The sequence below is a fragment of the Hemibagrus wyckioides genome, linkage group LG29, assembly GCF_019097595.1.
Source record: "Hemibagrus wyckioides isolate EC202008001 linkage group LG29, SWU_Hwy_1.0, whole genome shotgun sequence".
Classification (NCBI taxonomy): Eukaryota; Metazoa; Chordata; class Actinopteri; order Siluriformes; family Bagridae; genus Hemibagrus; species Hemibagrus wyckioides.
This window is the reverse complement of record NC_080738.1, coordinates 3,034,646-3,056,710: the sequence shown is the minus strand read 5'-3', so window position 1 is coordinate 3,056,710 and position 22,065 is coordinate 3,034,646. Positions and strand designations below refer to the sequence as shown.

Sequence of the window (22,065 nt, the reverse complement as noted above, 5' to 3'; positions counted from 1 at the left end):
CTCCTGCTGATATGCAGCAGCACAAAAATTACAAGAGTTTGGGTACAAACTAAAATATAATGAGCATAAAATATAATACAAATATTGCCAATATATAGCAATACAAAACATACTGAACAGTTGATATAATACTTTGAAAATAATATAACTCTTCTAATTTATTTATTTATTTATTTATTTATTTATTTTGTATTTCCTCCCTTTAGTAACTAGAGTCTTGGAAATGTACAAACAATTGGCAGATAAACAAAAAAAAGTTATATATAGTGTATTTATTATTGAATTAATTATTGACTTTTAGGATTTTAGTTAAAATGTTTTATTTTTATATTTGTAATAGTAACATTTTTACTATTTTTTTTTACCTTTTCCACATATTGACATATTGATAATAATAATAATAATAATAATAATAATAATAATAATAATAATAATAATAATAATAATAATAATAAAGCAGAAGAAGAAGAAGTGAAGTTATTCTTTAACATAGTCTGTAAACACACCAGTATCACCACGTGACCGTGTTTCCCGTTATTGAGACGTTTTGCCCTCTGAATCCCAGTTATGCAACAGTTTGGAGCAAAAAGAAGACTAGAAGATACCGAACTGCTGACCTCAGTGTTGTTTATCCGGTGTGTCAGGTATGTGTTACTGCTATTAGAACCATTATTAATTTTTTCAATTACAAAAAGCGGGGTTTTTGGGTTATGCCTTTGGAGTGGATACATACCTTTGTTTGGTGCCATTTACATGGGGTTTGTTTACACTGTAAAGTTTCCACAGTAGTTGGAGTATAGTAATATTAATAGTATTAGTAGTAGGAGTAGTATTAGTAATGGTAAGTGTAGTACTAGTATAGTAGTAGTAGTTTTTGTTTATTATCGCGCTTCTACTTTTTTCAGCGTTTGCTTAATAAAGTGCTTAAAAGTGCAAGTGCAAATTATTCGCGTTTTTTTGCAAAAGTGCATAAATATTTTTAGGATGCATAAATTCTGCAAATGTCGCCGCAAAATCACCCTGGACATGTTTTTTTTTGTGCTCAAACTTTTTGCCGGTTGTACTTCAAATACCCAAATACTTATCGCATTAGTCAAGGAGCATGATGTTCCTTGGAGCCCTTAGATTAGGTTGTAACAGGCAATAATAAGCATTTTTCCAACTGGTTGATCAATTGATCAACATTCAGCCGTTTGCCTTTAATTGGTGAGGGTTTTGATAAAATACACCATCATTTCTGCCGTGCCTAAGTGTTATATTATCATAGAATAATTGAGTACATTTAAAAGTAAGCAGGACTGATCATTTGTCTTCTAACGGCATGTGGAATATATATCTAACAAACCACAGTTTCGAAATGGGAAATGCATCATCAGTCTTTGAGTCCAAATATCATTTAGTCCTTTAACCATGAGGTAGTAGTAATTGTCTACTTTCTCATTTTTGCAGATTTAAAAATGGAGAGGCAAAAACTGCTCTGCGGTTTCCTTTTCAGCCTGACCTTGACCAGTGCTGCTGCCATCCAGACCCTGCAAGATATTAATGACTTGGAAAACACAACAACTTCTATGAAAGAATTCCCACGACACGGCCTCATGCTTCTGCACTGGTTTGCTAACACTGTCGACGTTGATTCAGCTGGAGACATGGAACTTAATTTTGATCCAGGGCAAGGCAGCTATGGATTACACTGCTATGAAGATACTGATAAAAGAGCGCCTTTCGATTCTTCGGAAAGTCTCTATTACTCTTTGGGTGACCTCGATCAAAGAAGCGCTCGAATGTTGCCGTTTTATGTTCTGCAAGATTTCCATCATTCAGGGGAATCAGCTCAGAAAAATGTAGACCGAGTACTGCTTCAAGTGCAGAAGAGCAATCCAAGAAAAGTAGAGAAAGTGTATATGACAGAGTACCATAAAGACCAGAGCCAAGGAAGGAGCTACAATCCAGATGAGACCTATGAGATCAGCATTCAGCTTCTGATTCAGATTCGAGCACTTGGTATGGATATAGCATGTGAAACATATGATCCTAGGCTAGAGTTTAGCCTGTGTGAGTACTTGAATCATCAACAAAAAGCTGCTAAAATTTTAATGGTATATCCCCAGGTTCCAGGTCTTGAATGGTTTTTGACTCTGGCTGGTTACAACATTGACTCAAGATTGAATGTATTTTTACAAGCATCATTTTGTGCATTTAACCAAACCGCTAATCCAAATGATAATTGCTCTCCACCTTCCAATGGTATGAGTGACGTCATGCACAACAAAGTAAAACTAGAAGTGAAATCCACTTCAGGAGGTTATGCAAAGATTACATGGAGTGGAATACCAGAGAATGTTGCAAGAATGAAGCTGAAAATAGGAATTTATAAGGGCAGAACAAACACTGACCCTTTGAAAGAGTATCCACTAAATGATAGAACATATGGATCCATAGACACTACAGTACCTCTAAATCCTGGGCTTCATGTACAGCTTCTACAAAGTGAGAAGATTCCTTACTACTTTTTTTTCAGGACTACGTACTACACCATGATCTGGAAAGGTCCAGAGCTTGATGAAGCCAACAGGATTCCTCCAGTTAATATCAGAGGTTATCAGAGCAGCCTACAGCTTTATACTAAAAATGGCTACGCCTGTGCCAGACTCTACATCAAGAAGTCCTTCATGAATTGGAAAAACGTCTTTAACAATGCTTGGGTGGCAATCTATGCTAGCAAGACAGATGATAATGCAAAATATAAAGAGTACAAATGGAGTATAAACTTTGAGAAGAGTTCAAAAGATGACTGCCCTTTGGATTACGAGATCTATCAGTATGAGTCCAGTGTACATATTGGCCTTGGAGTCCAGGCTCGATTTATGTTGACCTCACATTATGGTAGTGAGAAAGCTCGAACTGTTCCCTGGGAGGAATAGTCAATTTTCAGATAAAAGCTGGACAAGGTTGTCTAGCTTTTCTAAACCTTTTGTCTTTGTGCCTTTTAAACAATCATAGACCTTTTACCTTTTTAGGACAAATAGTCAAATTTCAGAAAACCTCTAGGGCTAGGTTCACAAGGACATCTAATGACTAAGTTTCACTTACTAGTACTTTTCCGTCTTTAAACAATAAAAAGAAACAACACAACCACAATGATTCATATTTCTTGTCGTGTTTATGTGTTTCTGTGCTTACTCATAACCAGTGTCTTTCTCAGTATCTAAAATACTGTAGCTGTTTCAGGTCAAATTAAGGACTTAGCATGTTTGTAAAACTGAGACAATCCATTTTTGCTTTTACAGAACTCTCATGCAATGTACTTTGTTATATTAACCAACCAATTATCTTCACTCCAAGTACACAATTTTATAGATTAATTTTCTTGCCAGGAGTCTAGGAATAGCACCAAATGAAAACCATCCATCTGATGGCTGTTAAAAATTGACCTCCAGTCTAATAAATGGTAACATCGGCTGGTTTGTTAGAGTCCTTTCTGCTGTATAACATTCATCTAATCCGGAACTTCCTGCTGAAATGTATTGCTGTCCATTGTATTAGAAGTATCTTGGTCATGAAGGGTTCCGGGATCGGTACTTGTCCCATAACAAGTGGTTGTGGTGATCTTGGTTAAATGTATATTTTCCTTTCTAGAAAATAATTGATGCAGTGATACAAAGGTAACAGTGCTGGAAGAGAGTGGGTTCTTGTAAGGACAGGTTAGTGGTTGTCTTTTTGCACTTGAGATGACCCACTATACAGCACTAAGGTGGTAATGCACAAAAAGATCATTAATAAATAACCTAAATCAAATTTGATTAAGGCTGTCAGTGGTGTATTGGCATCACATTTTTTTTATACATTTATTAGATGAGTGTGCTGAACAAATATAGCTAATAACATTATATTATTAGCATGTATAGATTCTAAAAGTCTCAGTTTACTCCACTTACAAACATTAATTACTATCGTTGTCTAAGCCTTTTTATGAATATCATTTGACATGACATTTATATTGCTGCTTGTACCAAATAAATCAATAAAATGAGATTAAAATGACTTGTTTTGTGATTAGCTTCCATCACTTTCTTCAGGAAAGAGGAGTTGATTTACACGCATGCTAAACACAATCCGTAACGTCTCAAATGACTCCCCCCCCCCTTGTGTAATTGATTAACACATAACTCATTAGATTGCATTACAAACTCATTACAAACTCGTTACAGATACCCAGCGCACATTACACTGACATTCTGACTGAATTTGCTTTTTAGCAGAGGGATAATTTGCTCATTAAGTGTTTTACCCATAGACTTGCTGATTGATTGATATATAACTAATTAATGCAGTCACTTTTAAGGTATATCTGATGAAATGATTTAAAAAATTCATAAACAAGGTTGCTGTTTTTAATTTAAAAAATGCTTTCTGGATATCAGAATTGTTTTATACAAAACAATATAAAAATGGCAACTGGGTCACTATGGTGGTGCAGCTAAGATTCTAAACTGATAAGACATCGGAATTCCTACACTTTTACACAGCAGCACACAGTCATGGTGGACCTTATGTGGCTTAGGGACGGGGCAGGGGAAGAAACATCCCCGATGGACACTGGTCAGGCTGGTTGATCAGAAGATCGGGGTTCAAGCCCCAGCACTTCCAAGCTGCCACTTTTGGGCAACTGAGCAAGGCCCTTAACCCTGTCTGCTCCAGGGATGCTGTATCATAGCTGCCCCTGCACTCTGACCCCAACTTTCTGAGCTGGGATATGCAAAGGAAAGAATTCCACTGTGCTGTAATGTATTTTTGGAGATAATAATAAAGGCTTTTAGACTACAGATTTTCATATCAGCAATGAACAGAGGAGGAGATAAGAAGTCTACAGTAACTGGAATAATCACTCTTTCAAGCTGCAGTGAGCGGAAAAGCATTTTAGAACACACCACACATCAAACCCTGGGGTGGATGAGAAACTTCAGCAGAAGACCACATCAGGTTCCACTCTTGTCAACCAAGAACAAGAATCTGAGACTATCATAGGCACAAACTCATCCAAACATGACAGATAAAGACTGAATGGATGTGTGTCCACAATAGCCTCAGATTCTTATTTACATTTCTGGCATTTGGCAGAAGTCCTTCTCCAGAGAGACTTGCATTTTATACAACTGAATAACTGAGGGTTAAGGGGCCAGCAGTGACAGCTTGGTGGACCTAGGATTTAACCTTCTGATCAGTAGTCCAACACCTTAACCACTAAGCTACAACATTCCCACTCACCCGCTCAGCACGGCTGTAAAGAGTGATTATACGATTATATCTATCCTGGCAGCTCAAAACAACCTGCTGTTTTCTTCCACAGAACTGTCACTCATGGAGTGGTTTTTTTTTGTTTTTCACACCATTCTGTAAACTCTAGAGACTGTTGGGTGTGAAAAACTTTAAACTTTTTGAAAATCTCAAGCTTTCTTTAAATGATTAAGTCGTCTAGCTTTTTAAATAAGGGACAAACCAAACAACTTTAGGATGCTACACTGTACCACAAACACTACAGTATTGAATAACTCCCACACCAGCACACCAAATTCTCTGCTCCATCACAACCATTGAGACATATTTCCCCCAAAAACCTTCTCTGAATTACGTACAAAAAAAAAAAGAAGAAGACAAGCACTGGTATTTTTAAGAATAATTTATTGCCAGTAGTAAAGCGATTAAGCTAGTGGCAGTATTAAAAAAAAAACAAAAAAAAACAAAAACAAATCATAAACAAGACCGAAGCTTTGCTCACACATGAGCGCTTGCTTGAAAAAAGGTCACGAGTCCACGCTTGATCTCGCAATATAAATATACCGGGTCCCGTTTGTTTTGTTTTTTTCTTGGTGGAAAAATAAAGAAGTTTCAAAAGTTTTACAAAAAAAAAAAAAAAAAACGAACACAAAAAATGAAACTGACATCACAATAATATGCAGGCGCCCGCCAGAGCCGAGCAGGAAGTGTGGAGAGACGATCACACACATTTTTCTTTTTTAGCACTGTGTTTATCTTTTCTGTGCAGCAAAAGCTGATAATGACACACTGTTTTGTTTTTTTTTCCCCCCACGTTGTTTCTTTTTTTGAAAAATAAAAATAATAAAATATCTACAAAAAGAACTAGTCAACCCTTTAAAATCAAAACTGTACAGTACCATTTACATTACAAATGGATGAACATTTGTAATTATTACAAAAAAAAAACAAAAACAGATTGCATGGTTTTATCTATACAAATACAGACAGCTATCGCTTTGAAATGACACTTTTTTCTTCTTTTTTTCTTTCATGAACAAGATGGTGTGAATTTTAGATCATCAGACATGATGTGAAGGCAGATACACAAATGTACACACTCAGGTCCACTCGACTCCTGCTGAAATTAGCTGTTGTGCTCCAGAGGAGAAACTGTCCTTAAATATGTCCATGTCTAAGAGAATTTATTGTGTGGTCGTACATCTTGTATGTGTGTGTGTGTGTGTGATTAGTTTCCTGCATAAGGTTTAATTTTCAGGCACTTTTTGTTTTCTGCTCTTTATGGATCCAGTGTCAGACTTCGGTGTGTTGTTGCGGTTGTGGTTGCGTTTGTGGTGCTACGAGGAGCCGTCGAAACTGCGCACCGTCCTCGGCACCGCTCTCACAGTCGCTCATCGGCGCCTCGGACTCCTCCACGTCCGAGCACGACACCGTGGACGCGTACAGCGACAGCGAGATGTCGTCAGCCGCGATGCTGCTGCTTTTTGGCGCCTCCGGGTCAGATGAAGGGTACTGGTGGTGCGGGAGGTAATGGCTGAGCGTGTAGAGCTGGGGTAAAGGTGGGCGCTGGCGTACCCACGATCCTCCGGGACTAGAGGGGGCGGGGCCAAGTGTGTCGTACTGTGCGGGCGGAGGCGGAGGAGGAGGCAGGTCATCATGGGCGGGGAAGTCATCAGGTGGAGGCGGGAAATCGCTCTCGATGTCGTAGCCACCCGCGTAATAGTCCGTGTCTAGCAAGGCGGGGTCGGTGTACAGGGTGGGTGGAGATTCCACCACCTCATACTGAGGAAACTCCTGGATTCCAGGAAGCTGAACACTTGGCATCCAATCAGATGTGTCCCAATGATACCCTAATAGGATGAAAGGACAAACGTCAACCACATTATAGCGTCAAAGTGTCACAATAATACTGTCACGTTAAGGGGAAATTAGCTGGGGTTTTTTACATCTTTTTAAACACACATTTTCAGTTCAACTAATCCAGATTAGAATTCATTAGTGTTGTTAAGATTCACATTATTATTATTATTATTATCATCAATGCAATAAATTCAAATTCATTCCATGACGGGATTATATTAGGATAGGATCAAATGTTACAAAAATTTACTGAACAGTCTAAAAAAGTCTAAAAAAAAATTAAATAAAAAGTTTGTTCTTGTTGGATTTGAATTAGCTGAACAGAAATAAAATACTGCAAGTGACAACTTTTTAGCAAAAAATAAATAAATAAACAAACAAAATCATCATGCAGTAAACCAAAAGTAATCACATGGTTAACACTTTAGACAAGGATCCACACATTATACACAAAACATAATTGTACAATAAATATTAATAAAACACTGATCCTGACGCAAGATGGATTCAGAACCGGAATTGCAATACAAGTTACTGTTCTAGGACAAAAACAGTATTAATAATAATAATAATAATAATAATAATAATAATAATAGATACAAATATGGTTAATAACACAACACAGTTATTCAGGACATGTTAGCATGATTTCATTTTTCTGTTAGCTTTTGTTTCTTTTTTTTTTGTAATGAAACCTTTGTTTTGTTTTGTTTTTCCTTTTTTTTTCTCTCACACTGCATGCAGGTTCAGGGAGAAATCACAGGGCTTCAGGCAAATACGGAACATAATTCAATTCACCTCTCGGGTTCTTGAGCTCATGAGACGGGAGTGACTCTTTAGATGAAAGCAAGCAGCAGATACAGAGGAAAGAACAGGTTAAATATTAAAATCTACACAGAGAGGAAGTAAAAAAAGAAGGAAATATATCTAGAAATATATGAGCAGGACTAGTCTCTAGCACTACAGGCATGCCGTTTGCTTCATCAGTCGTGTCTCAGATGTTGATTGGTATTTCTGACTGAGCGCAAAGTGTAATATTCCTGATCAAATAATGGCTTGGTGCAATATTCCTAATCAAATGTGAAGCCGTTTTATTGATGAGACACGCCAGATTAAATCAACACGGCATCCATGCATCTGTTTTAATCTCCCACACAACACTACACTCATGGAGACGACAAGACAATCAAACACACGGTACCTTGTGTCTCCACCGAGCCAGCCGGCGAGCTGACCAGGTGGATTACAGTCACTATGGAGGCTTCAAGGGAAGGGAAGGCAAAGGAGGAAGGGATGGATGGAGGAAGGGAGCAGATGAGAGACAGCGTAATGTTAGTGTGAGGAACATGGAGAGTTAAGGCGACTACGATGACATGATGACAGTGACACCATAACGCTTGACCTTCCCCCCGTCCAGGACGCTGTTTCCTTTCATCGCTTTTGGACCGATGTATTCAAGACGGATGAGTGATTCGTTTATTGTTTTGCAAATAAATCAAAAGGTTTTGCGGCTCATTTTAAATGAACAATGAGAATCAAAGCACTGACTGCAGGCAAACATTGATGGACCACACACTCGGCTGCTGTGCTACTAGCGAGCGATAAAACACTACAGTTTTGCTGATTATTTTCCTATAACAGAATGTCCCAAAGCGATTTATTCCTCTTACACCACAGCCTTATCTTTTATCTTAGCTTAAAAGTTCATCTTAGCTCTCAGCAAAGGTAAAATATGTGACAAAATGACCAGCTGTTTTTTTAAAGATTACAATAAAATAGATGATTAAACCTATTTCTTAAAATTCCTTATTAAATTATCAGCTAGTTTTGCTTCTTTCTAGAATTTAATATAAAATAGAAATAGTAAAATAAACCTAGAAATAGGTTTGGGTCCTGTCTCCGCCCCTGTCCAATCATTGGTCACAAAACTCATAAAACAGTTTTAGGGGTTTTTTGGGGGTGTGGTGGACTGACGGCAAATGGTCAGCGCTAAGCAAGAATGTTTGCAGTATGTGTTGTTTTGTTTAGAGATGGGGATGTATAGTCCTTTCCTACTTGGACTTATGTTGCATTCCACGTAATTCAGTAGTCAAGGTGCCGGAGCTCTGACATTTTTTCAGCCTACAAACTGGGACCAAACATGGCTACCTGCATGAAATCATGTATCTAGTTTGCTCTGTATAATCTCCAAAAGCAAAAAAATCTAGCCAGCTCACTTTCTGAGTTATAACTGCATGAAGTATTCACAAAATGGTGCTTTATTTATTTATTGTTAATCCTTGTGTGGTGTTGAGGAGTTGAGTGCAGGAATCTGTATCTTCCAGATTAAACCGAAATAAACGGCTCGGAAGTATTGCCTTAACTCAAAAGGGTGTAGTAGCTCTACGGTATTTCATTCATCAAAGGGTGGAATATGGTTTGGAAATAAAAGAGTGTAAAGTTATCTCCAACAGTATGAAAACTCTGTAAATGCAACATGGTTTGAAAGTTGGTGACAGAATGGCGTGAGTCTGGTTCCTATCTGCAAAAGGGTTCTGGATGTATCGTGGTGGAGTTGGGACGAAGAGCAAAGTGAGTGACTCAATGCTTTTGGGTTGATGGTGATATACATCGGTGGTACTGATGGTTCCACTGACACTGACAGTGCGGTACGAAACGAGCAGAAGGAAGGATCGGGAGAATTCTCAAGGATAAAAAAGGGAAAGTCCATTTGGTTCCAGCATGAAACAGGAATTAGGGTACTTTGAGGTACCTGAGCTTGGCCAAAATAAATGGATTAAAATATTTTAGATTATTTTATTTGTACCGCTGAGGATGTCAACTATCCTTTGCAGCTTGAATGCAAGAAAAATCCATAAAAGAAGCAGAACATAAAAGGTAGTAAACAAATTAACCAAATGATCACAAAGTCAAACATGAGATGGAAAAATAGACAAAATAATAAATAAATAGGCTTCTTTTTTATTCCCTGAGAATCACACCAAGCACATTTCTGTGAGCTAATCCCTTCCTCCTTCTCTGTGTCACCATGTTTGACTTACGAGTTTAGCTAAAACCTCGCCCTGCGTCTTTGGTGTGGTTTGATCCAAATGGGAGCTAAAGTCCCAAAGCAGCGAGTTAAAGAGGGGGAGAGAAACATAATACAGCAACATGACCCTCAAACTGCAAACCCTTTACTCGACGTTACAAGAAGTGAAAAAAGAACGAGGTTGGTTAGTATTCATGCTAATGCTAACAACACTAAGGTGCTTTGATGGAAAAGATAAAACTGTAGATCACAAAAGAAGTTCAGTTTGCTGTAAACATGCAAGTGCATACAATATTTAGGAGTTAAAATATGACTAATAGCAAAAATACACAAAGCTAACCTACTAGATCACAAGCCTTTTTATTAGCCACATAGTAGATGTTAAACTTAACTCATAAATGGCATAATTAACCAGAAAATGCTAACAATGGTAATGACAAAGCAGGCAAATTAGCATTCAGCCATGGTAATATTTTCCATCAGAAATGATTGAAGATATATCCTAGATAGTTAGCTTTGTGTAAACTAGCTTCTTCTGGGTGAAGTATTTGTATAATTTCACTTCATTAAAAAACCTTTTTTCAGATTTGATACGAAGGCTATCATCAAAAATTAGTGAGAGATCCAGTTAGATATAGAACATTTATATTTACTAAAGATCTGAATCTTTTGCTAATTATAAAACTGTTAAGGATGACATACATAAGCTCATGAATGACGCTAATGATGACAACCGCTAAAGAATTAAGTACCAGTTAGCATATAACACACACATACCATTGTCGTCGCAGGACTCAGACTGGAAAGAGCTGAGCGACTGCACCTCGGACATGCTGCCCCGGGCATTATAGGGTTGACATGTGCTGTCCTCCACTGCCTTCTTACTGAAACATGGGTCCAGATCTACGACTTTAGCTGCAAATAACAAGAAAAATGCACAGGATGAGCATGTAGCTACATTAATTAGTTAAGTCTGTGAAAAGAAACCTTAAGGAAAAAGGAAATGGAATGTCAGCTCTGCCCTTACCGTCGTAATCATAGTCCCAGCTGGGTTTCTGAATCGAGTCGCTGTCCGAGGCAGAGTTGGAGGGTGGTGGTGGGGGTAGGTTGGGCGCCACACTGCACACAGCAACAGCCTTGCGGTGCCCATGGCCTACAGGGTCAGGGTTGAATGTGCTGAACTCTGTGTGCTCGGGAACAGCCGAGCCTTCAAATGAGCTGCGGTCCAGGTTGTTACGAGAGTCACTTGGCACACTGGGAGTGTACGAGATGGGTCGCACTGGCACTTGGGGAGGCACGTCAGAATAGACATTCCTGCCCAACTTGGAGTCATAATATGGACGCTGCAGGAAGGACGTGGGCAGGCGCTTGTCATCATCAGGTGACTGGGGTTTGGTGCGTCGGCATACACGCTTACGGAACACGACAAATAGCAGAGCCATTAAAAAGATTGCAACAAAGAAGACGGCAATGCCGATGACCTCCTCCAGGCCAATGTTCCAGGATGTAGAGACCACCTGGTTGCTGATCTGGGCATGCTGTTCACAGTGGTGACCTCCATAGCCAAGTGAGCAATTGCAGTTGTATGAGCCGTATGTGTTCTGGCATTGGCCACCGTTGGTGCATGGGTTTTTCAAACACTCATCCACATCATTCAGGCACCTGGCCATAAATATAGACATTTGATCAATGTGTATAACAGACATGCCAAAACAAATAGTTCTACTATTACTGAAACTACCTTCAAAATCTCTAAAGGGATAGAACTTCCTGTCTAACACATACCTGTCTCCTTGGAAGCCAGGTTCGCACTCGCACACTGGGCCATCCAGGCTGCCGATGCACCGGCCATTGTTCTTGCAGGGGTTCTCTGTGCAGTATGGACCAAGCTGACACCTGTCACATATCCAAGACAAATTAATAACACAAGCAAGAGCAGGAACTACCTTGCTGACTTGTTAAATCCTGCACATCAAATAACCATGCCTTATCCAACTAAGAAACAACCAGAACTTGCAAATTCAGATTTGTCAGGAATTTCAAATTTCAACCCAGAGAGACCACATTCATTCCGGGTCAAATTTAAATACAAGTCCATTTCTTTTATTGCAAGAGAGTTCCCTGCTGTCCCCCATCAAGCTGGCAACATGGTCCAATCTGACCACATGGGCCACATGGACATATAATGGCAGTTCACTCAGAAGGGGAAACTCTGAACAAGCCAGAGTTGAAATTAGCAAGAAAGTTTGCTATCTGGACATCTCAAACACTTGCTCTATATACGCTTGTAGGAGACAAGTCAGCCAATTCACAACAGTTCTATCAATGGTGAAGTCAATCCCGAAAGAATTCTGACCAGTCCCACCTGAGACATTAGCAGTCCCTATACAAGCCTACAGCATGCCTATAGCACGAAAACAATTTTAGGGACCATAAAACCAGCTTTTACATAAAATGTATATGATCTTATGCTCTCTTACCACTGGCCGGAGTACTGGCCTCGGCACTGGCAGTAGAAGTCATCTCCACGTGGCACACAGGTTCCCCCATAAAGGCAGGGATTAGATGAGCAGGGGCTAATGCTAACCTCACAGTGGCTGCCCATAAATAGAGCACTGCACTTACAGAAATAGCCTACAACAAAACAGACCAAAAGTGTGGACAAAAGGAAACATTTTTGGTTTGAATTTTAGGTTTTGTTGCCACAAACATTTTAGAACATTTGCATTTTGTATCTATATATTCTTTGACATAACAAGCTAACTCTGATAATCTAGCATGCGAGCCTTGGGACTAATAGTGCCCCAGACCCCGTACCTCCATTAGGCAGCTCAGTGCAGGTTCCCCCATTGGCACAGGGCTCACTGTTGCAGCTCGATACCCGAGGAGGTGGGCTACAGCCAGGCACAGCTTCCACAAGTTCCTCCAGCACTGAGTGGGCACTACGAGGCTGTGATCTCAGTGGCAGCTCACGTCCGTTCAACACAACCTGCTGCAGGCAGCCCCTCAGACCATTGGCCACACCGGCCTGCCACACATGCCCACCGAAAAAGACGCTGGTATCGAGGTTGAGCGTGCGAAGGTTGCCCTGTGCTTTGCCCGAGGCAGTGTGTGTTCGGTCCAGCACTAGGCGAGCATAGTTGCCATCCACCTCGAGCAGAACTGTATGCCATTCACCATCATTAACTAGCGGGCTGTGGATGGAGACCACACCAGGCCCACTGCCACAGTCAAACTTATACTGCAGGCGTCCATTCACAATCTACACACACAGACACACAAAATAATATACACATTAGCATATAGTTACATTCACTTATTACCACAATAACATAATTGAAGATATGCACCACCAAATATGATTTGCTAATCACAAACTTTACCATGACATCACCATTAAACATTCTAATAATTCAGCCCAATAGCCAAGATAATAATGTAATGTGTTGTATTAAAAAAGTTTGATAGTAAGCTAGCTAACATTAGGCCCTACTAAGGCACAACTATGGATTTGTGTTTAACTTTTCACAGGCTAAATTATGATGCAATGTGTGTGTGTGGGTGGGGGTATAATATTCTCACAGTCTAAATGTAGCATAGTGTAGCTGTGTGTGTGTGTGTGTGTGTGTGTGCGCAAGGCAGAAATAGCAAGATGCTGTAATTAGAATAGCATAGCTGATAAGAGTCCACCACTCCCTCCCTCTCTCTTTGCCCCTCTCTCTCTCTCAATCCTGGAAAGGAATCTGTGAGAAAGCACTCTCTCTCACCCTCTCACACCACTAAAATAACCCGCTCTCTGTTTTCTGTTGAGACCCTTGAGGCGGCCATATTGAGGAAACGATGGACAGTGTGGGAGAAATGAAAGAGTGGCAGACAGAAAAGAATGAAGAGAGAGCGGAGGTTTTCCAACATGCTGTGTGGGAAAACTTGCTATAAAAATGCTACACCAAGTGATTTATGTTTAGTGTTGCATATAGTGTCAGTAAAGGTGTGGCCTATCTGTGAAAGAGGTGTGGCCTCTGCCTGTTACATTCAGTGAAGAAGGTGTAGCCTTTTCACTCATCGCTATCGAGGTGTAGCCTCCACTCCTGTCAATTATAGTCAAGGGGGTGTGGCCTATTAGCAAAGGAGATGTAGATTCCACTCTTGTCAGTTTTACACAAAGAGTCGTGGCCTGGCAGTAAAGGAGGTGTAGTTTCCACTCTAGTCAATTTTAGTCAAGGGGTGTGGCCTGGCAGTAAAGGAGGTGTAGTTTCCACTCCAGTCAATTTTTGTCAATGGCCATGACCTGGCAGTAAAGGAGGTGTAGTTTCCAATCCAGTCAATTTTTGTCAATGGCCATGACCTGGCAGTAAAGGAGGTGTAGTTTCCACTCCAGTCAATTTTTGTCAATGGCCATGACCTGGCAGTAAAGGAGGTGTAGTTTCCAATCCAGTCAATCTTAGTCAAGGGGGTGTGGCCTATTAGCAAAGGAGATGTAGATTCCACTCTTGTCATTTTTACACAAAGGGCGTGGCCTGGCAGTAAAGAAGGTGTAGTTTCCACTCCAGTCAATTTTTGTCAAGGGGCGTGGCCTGGCAGTAAAGAAGTTTCCACTCCAGTCAATTTTAGTCAAGAGGTGTGGCCTATCAGTAAAGGAGCTGAAGATTGCTCCACTGTCAATTTTAGTCAAGGGGTGTGGCCTAGCAATAAAGGAGCTGAAGATTCCGCTCCTGTCAATTATGGTCTGTCAGTTGTGGTAGTTTCAGTACAAAACAATGGTCTATGCATTAGTCATGTTCCAACTAAGGGGACATGGCCTCTAGCCATACTGTGAGTGTTATAGTTCTGTGTGATCATGCATGTGTGTGTGTGTGTTCACCTCCAGGATGCTGTAGTCAGTGCCCTTGGCGTACATGATAGTGGCATGGTCGGAGAATGTGCGCAGCTTGAGAGAGAGATTCATCTCTTCCTTATTGTCATTCTCCATTAGCCTGTAGCGCACGTAGCCGTTCCCGGTGAATGTCAGAGTGCGACCTTCTAAAATACACAAACACACACAGTTATAATGAAGTGTATAGGATTTATTTATACAGTGAATTATGCTGAGGTGTTGTGAGAGTATGTCCTTACCAACGCATTGTCCGTGTTTCTCGTCTGAACATATGCAACTGAATGTGGTGTGTGTCGAGTCTTCTACACACTCCGTTCCCTCGGGACATGGGTTCCCTACGCACAGCTTGCTCAATTCAGAGCACTCGGCACCTTCAAAAAGGGACAAAATATATATCAAATCATTGCAAATAGTAACCTACAGTCTGTATTAATATGTGTTAGCCAAGTCAAATTTAGTACTAGAGGAAATGCAGAGTGTGTGTTACCATGGCAGAGGCAGTCAGCGGTCCTCGTATGGCGAGGAGTGACGAAGCTGAGCCTTGCTGTGCTGTATGTTGCCATAGTGCCTGTCACCAAGGCCAATGTTTCCTGGCAGTGACGAGCTGGACATTCCAAGTGAGGGCAAAGTTTGTTGCCCACGCGGACAATCCTCACCCCTGTTATCTCCTCAATGGTGCTAGCGGAGGCATTCAGCTTCCTCAGCACCACTTCCTGTGCTTGCTCCGGACTTCCTGTTTTGTCGAGTGCAAGAAGTACTTCCAGATCACCGTGATCTGGCTGCAGGCTGACTAGCTGCACATCGCTGCGCCGCACACCCGCTGTGTTACGCAACGCCCTAGCAAAATTGCGCCAATGCTCGCCAATGAACTCTTCAGGCACGATGGTGCCCAGACGAATGCTCACGAGATTGACGAGGGCAGGGGCGGGGCGTACATGCACAGTGACACGTGCCCATGTTGTGAAGCGTCCATCTGTTACAGTGGCATTGAGCGAGTAGCGACCGGAGTCCAGGGCACCCAGTGCCACAAGTCGTCCATCAGCGGGCGAGACAGAAAAGAGGGCGGAGTTGTCCGAAGGGGTGGAGTCAGGGCTGATGCCGTAGGTGAGGGTGTCGTGCACATCTTGGTCAGTGGCATGGATTTTCCCCAGCACTCCACCTCCCACATACTCAGCAGTCGTGGTGGTGACGAAAACGTCAAGCGGGAGGATAACAGGGGGGTGGATGCTCTCCTCGATCAGACGAACAAACACCATTGCGGAGGAGGAGAGCGGCGGCCGGCCGGAGTCTGACACCTGAAACACAGAGACAATTCCAGAGTTGATCCATGATTCAGAATCACTACTGAGTCACATACAAAGTAAATCAATTGAAGAAACAAATAAACTTGACTTTTGAGTTATTTATAGGCGAAAGATCCAGGATTTTGATTCCGGAATATTACAAAATGAGTCTTTTCTTGTACAAATGAATCATTTTCCTGAAATGAATTTAAGATCATTTGAGTCATTAAAGTAAACAAACAATAATAGATTCTGAAGAAGGAAATAATATTGAAAGAATGTTAGAGAGAGAGAGAGAGAGAGACAGAGACAGAGAGAGACTCAGACACCCCACTGAGTCACAGGATAAATGAAACATTTCGGAAAAATGAACGACAATTTAGAATGACTCATGACTCACCAATCCTCCTTTTTTGAGGAACTGAAAAACTGATTGTTTAGTAAAACAGCAACGCTTTCAAGAGTTGAGTGTGAACTTTTAACATTTGATGAACAGATCTTGTTTAAGCCGGAAAGCGCCAGCGTGGTGGATTCGGTCTGACGCTCATTCGCTCTAACACACCTGCCTGAGCTCCTACAGAGAATTCGATCTCGGTTAGTATTTACCGCAGCTCTCTGCTGCCAGTACAGAGATTTATCAAGCTTTTCTTTTGTCAGTGTAAACTGGGTGAGAGACGTGTAGAAGCAGCTGAAGCTTTAGCAGCTGTAATTGTCTTTGAGGTGGATCATTACAGCGCTCTTGGCAGCGGCATAGGCGGCGGCGGCGCAGGAACACATCGATATCACGGCACACTGAGGAAACGGAGTGTTTGTTTATTTGTGTAAAAAACAGACAAATCGGCAGCTTTGAGCACCTCAATACATACTGTGCTTCGAAGCATTCCCAGAATTCTGGAAAAAAAAACCCTCATGTATTGTCTTCATTCGCGTGAACTTTTTCGTCTCATCTTGGATCGGATAGATAAAAATTTGAAAAAGATATATAGCCTGCTTCTCTGTCTCACCTGAATCTCCAAGACGTAGCTGTCTTTGCTGCGGCGACTCAGTGTGCCGATGGACACCAGTGCCCCCTGAGACGTGATGTCAAACGTGTGATCCTCATTACCGTTGACGACGGAGAAGGAGAACGGCGGCCCATTGTGTGAAGCGTCCCGGTCCGATACGCTCAGTTGGAGGACGCTGGTCCCGACTGGACGGTTCTCCTAGAGATGAAAAGTAGTGATTAACACACAGTATGTTCCACATACAGCATCTCTGTCCACTCGTTAAGTGTTTCTTTTTTGGTTCAGATTTTGCAGGTAAATTAATTAATCCAAGTAACTGAATTACAGGAGTGAGGTTTAAGAGTTCAGGTACAAGGTGGGTTCATTGATTCGTTAATACAAAAGATTCCGAACTACAAGCTGAGTAACTCACAGAGAGAATGAGAAAGCCGGTGGCGGCTCATTAAGGTTTTAATCCAGAATCAGCGCTGAGTAATTAAAAAGATAAATCAAACATTTCGCTCAACTGAATTACAAAAGAAGGTATAAGGTTTGACACGAGTCACGTATAAAGGTAAAGGAATCGATACAGCGAATAAATTACGATTTAGATTTCACCTGGAGGAGGGAGAATAAGACTAAGAGGTTTTTTCATTGAGATTTGTCAAGAATTAATGACTTACATAAGTGTTAAAGGATAAATGAAATCATTTTAATAACATTAATTTAAAAGGTTTTTAGTTTATAAAGTTGGTGATTCAGAATCATAACTGAATGACGGACAAACAAAAGGAACTGATTCAGAAAATGGAAAAAGAAAATAGAGAGAGAGAGAGAGAGAGAGAGAATTCAGATTCACAAATGAGTCACTTAAAGGATAAACAAATCATTTCAGGAATCATATTTCAGAATCATGCAGAATGATTCAAGAATCATCCTAAATAGACTCACATTGTTAAAAAAAAGTTAAGTGTTAGATCCTCAAAGGTTCTTTTATGTGACCTGCTGTGAGTGTGTGCATGTGTGTGTGTGTGTGTGTGTACCTGGATGATGAGTGTGTAGTTGCTCTGGGAGAACACGGGTGGGTTGTCGTTGATGTCAGAGACGTCAATGTTGATTTTGGCTGTGCTAAAACGAGCCGGACTCCCGTTATCAGACGCCCTGACAGTCAAAGTGTAACCAGACACCTAGACACACACACACAGTAAGACAAAGTGGAAAAAAAATTTGAAAAATAGTAATGATAATTGCTGACTGGTTGACCGAATGCATGTCCGTTTATGTGTGTGTGTGTGTGTGTGTGTGAGTACCTTCTCTCTGTCCAGATGCCGTGCGACCTTCACTTCTCCCTTTAAAGGGTCGATGGAGAAGGGGCTTCCTTGGTTGCCACCGACAATGGAGTAACGCACCTGGTTATTGGAGGGTCCGTCTGCATCTTCAGCCATGATCTACACACACACACACACACACAGCCCATCTTGTTAGCATTCAGCTTTAATAGTCTGCTTTACCATATTACATGGTCATATGAGGGGGCGGAGACTCACCGTAAGCACCGCCTTGCCCGGCTCGATGTCTTCGCTCACCACGGCTGCGTAAACCGACTGGCTGAACACGGGGCTGTTATCATTTACGTCCGTCACATTGATACCGACAATGGCCCTGTCGCTTAGAGCCGGCGTTTCTCCGTCTATCGCCTCCACTGTCAGAGAGAACTCACGGGATAGCTCATAATCCAGTGGCGTGATCACGAAAATAACACCTGCACAGGCAAGAACTTGAGTCAATTCTGGCGTCTAGATGAAGCGGAAGTGAAGCTTTCACAGTGAAGTAAGAACCTGTATGCTTACCTGTGTGTGTGTCCACGCTGAACGAACCCCTCTCGTTCCCATCCACGATGGCATACGAGATCTGAGCTTCTGCGTCGCGATTTGCTGCATGTACGCGTAGCACCTGGGTTCCCGCGGCAACATCCTCGGGGATGGTGGCGATGTAATCACGGCGCTGGAAGACAGGAGGGTCGTCGTTGAGGTCCAGCACGGACACGGTGACCGAGCAGACGGCAGAGAGGGGATGGGGCCAGCCACGGTCTGTCGCACGGGCTCTGAGAGTGTACGAGGGATGGAGCGCACGGTCGAGGGGTGTGGCCAAGCGGAGAACGCCGGAGTGCTCGTCAATGGAGAAGGCTCCGTCAGCCGAATCCAACAGAGAGTAGACGAGTTCACTGTTAGAACCTGCAGAGACACACGAGGAACAAAAACGCTCAGGAAAAGCAAAAGGAATTGAACACGGGAAAGTCATATAAAAAATATGTCCATCTTTAATCTTTCACAAACAAACAAACAAAAAAACACAGCGTGTCATGTTATGAAGAACCCGACACTGGAGACTCCTTCCATCTTAAACATCTCCTTCCACAGAACATTTACACAGAAACATGCACGTTAACATGGACCTGCGACTGATCTATCGCCCAAATATGAAGCAAAAAAGCGACAGCGCCGGCGTTTACTGCCAGCTCTGTAAGACGGAGCTGTTATTATCGCAGTGGAGCAGTGTAGGAGAAAACATCATCATGTCTCTAATAAGCCGGTTAGCGTGCTGGGGTTGGGTAATGAGTTCATTATTTACCAGCGTCCACGTTATTGATTTGACTTTTGCCGGCATGGAGTCATCGCCATGCATTAACACATCTCCTGTATTCGCATGCATCGATTTCACAAACGGAGCCAGAACCGATAATCCGGACTCTGACACGGAGCTTCTGACATCTGCGCACACGCATGCGCTCGTGTGGAGAATATACAGCTGCTTTTTTTTCACGTGTTATTAGATTGACGTTACTCACTCTAAGCTCCGTATCACCACATTCGCGCTTAATGATGTTTAAGTGAATCACGTTTGCGCGATTTTTATCTCACGTCACGGGTCGAAAACTCCTTATTTTCAGTCCGTATCACCTCACTGGCTGCTATTTAAATCGCAGTTACATTTAATCACAGATTCGACGCGGAAAGTTCCAGGTCTGGAAACGAGCGGGTTTCTACGAACATGTTATGGTTTCTATAGTAACGGCTCATTTTTATGAACCGAGACGTTTCCATACGGACGTTTGACGGAATGAGTCTCCAGTGTCAAAGCTTTGGAAGAGACGAAGACAAAGCTGCAGGATATTTTTTATTCACTCAGTTAAACACGTGTGCGTTTATTCCTAATTAACAATCCAGCACTGTAACACGGTGTTCAGTTCCCTGAATGCATTAAACATACACACACACACACATACACGCCGTGTAACACGATACACTCGAAATGCATACACGCTCTGTGTGTGTGTGTAACAGCTGTATTCTCACTGATAAAGGACAAAGAGAAAAGAGAGAAGGAGAGAAAGCGGTTTGCGTGGGCACGGGCTTCTCAAACACAGCCTGGAATTCAGAGCCGCTGAAAAACAGGATGACATTTAGGACGGAACTGACGGAGTGACGTGAACAAAGGACAGTGAAAGAGAAGAAGAGAAAGAGGATCTCATAGAGGAGAGAGAAAGAGAGAGAGAGAGAGAGAGAGAGAGAGAGAGAGACAGACACACACACACACACAGACATTCAGCAAACAGGGTCAAGGGCGTACATGTTCAGACATTAAACACTTATCTGACTCTCTCTCCCTCTTATACACACACACACACACACACACACACACACACACACACACACACACACCTATACATCTTTCCACACAGGCTTTCATCTTTGAACTCCACTTTAACTCCATCTGCTCTTTGAAGTCTGCACTTTGAAGCAGGACAAAAGTTTTCCCCTTTCACCCGATAACCAAATCTATTTCCTCGTCCCGGTTCAGCGCGGCCGACTTTATTTATGGGCGTGCGAGCGCTAATTATTGACAAACGAGCTCGTGATAATTTTGTTTCTATCAAAAAAAATTTTTTTTGTCTGAACAATGACATCACATAAATCGCTAAAGCACCGCTGCATCAGTCTCTGTAGTCAGTATTTATGGCTGTCAGTGGCTCACCGGTGTCGAGGTCCGTAGCCTGCAGGCGAGCGACAGGTGTGTGTATCTCCGTGTTCTCAAAGACGGTGATGGCGAAAGGATCGGCGCTGAAGCGAGGAGCGTTATCGTTCACGTCCTCCACCGTGACCGCGACGTCGGCCTCGCAGTACCGCCCTCCACCGTCCACTGCCCGCACCTTCATCCTGTGCAGCGGTTCCTCCTCATAGTCCAGAGCGCTGAAAGTCTTCAGCTCACCTGCAGAGAAGAAAAAGCAAGAGCACACACTCAATACTCACAAACTCCTCCAGGGCTTCACCTGCTGCTGCACCAGCCGGAGACATCAAAACAACCACAAACAAATACACAGATGGTAAAACAGAGAGCGCGGGGTAGAAGCGAGCACTGGGATTGTTTTTATCACTCGGAAGTGTTTCGCTCTTTAAATTAAGCGAGTAATTAAAAAAAGAAATGAATACATGCTAAAATACAGCCCCACCTTTTTATAATGCTGTTTAATGTCTGCATGTGGAATCATTTAAATAGAAGGAACAAAAAGTCAATAATTAAAAAACAAACCTGGGGTAGAAGGAACACGGTGGGGGGGGGGGGGGGCACGCATTTGTATGTATGTATACGCGTGTGTGTGTGTGTGTGTGTGTGTGTGTGCACGCGTTTGTATGTGTATATACACTTGTGTGTGCATGCATGTTTGTATGTGAACACGTGTGTGCATGTGTGTGTGTGTGCACG

The 22,065-nt window shown here is 42.0% G+C and overlaps 2 protein-coding genes across 9 annotated transcripts in view; one reads left to right on the top strand and one right to left on the bottom strand.

Annotated features, from left to right (window-relative positions):
- Nucleotides 1-504: 504 nt before the first annotated feature.
- On the top strand, nucleotides 505-4,004 carry LOC131349308 (uncharacterized). The gene is made up of 2 exons (XM_058384900.1): nucleotides 505-644; nucleotides 1,450-4,004. Exon 2 carries the CDS (start codon nucleotides 1,458-1,460, stop codon nucleotides 2,919-2,921), a length of 1,464 nt encoding a protein of 487 aa, XP_058240883.1. The 5' UTR covers nucleotides 505-644; nucleotides 1,450-1,457; the 3' UTR covers nucleotides 2,922-4,004.
- A 2,017-nt stretch (nucleotides 4,005-6,021) lies between these two features.
- Nucleotides 6,022-22,065, bottom strand: part of fat1a (FAT atypical cadherin 1a) — a 77,411-nt gene continuing 61,367 nt past the window's right edge. For 3 of the 8 annotated variants that reach the window (XM_058385048.1, XM_058385046.1, XM_058385050.1), the window contains 16 exons: nucleotides 21,337-21,570; nucleotides 19,152-19,535; nucleotides 18,849-19,063; nucleotides 18,612-18,749; nucleotides 18,345-18,488; nucleotides 17,323-17,520; nucleotides 15,523-16,330; nucleotides 15,275-15,406; nucleotides 15,024-15,181; nucleotides 12,980-13,424; nucleotides 12,643-12,796; nucleotides 11,948-12,058; nucleotides 11,190-11,824; nucleotides 10,940-11,077; nucleotides 7,933-7,968; nucleotides 6,022-7,124 (listed from right to left, as the gene is read on the bottom strand). In XM_058385048.1, the coding sequence (XP_058241031.1) occupies nucleotides 6,568-7,124; nucleotides 7,933-7,968; nucleotides 10,940-11,077; nucleotides 11,190-11,824; nucleotides 11,948-12,058; nucleotides 12,643-12,796; nucleotides 12,980-13,424; nucleotides 15,024-15,181; nucleotides 15,275-15,406; nucleotides 15,523-16,330; nucleotides 17,323-17,520; nucleotides 18,345-18,488; nucleotides 18,612-18,749; nucleotides 18,849-19,063; nucleotides 19,152-19,535; nucleotides 21,337-21,570 (4,487 nt within the window). In that variant the 3' untranslated portion in view covers nucleotides 6,022-6,567. The other 5 variants (XM_058385049.1, XM_058385051.1, XM_058385054.1 and 2 more) reach the window with 4 other exon arrangements.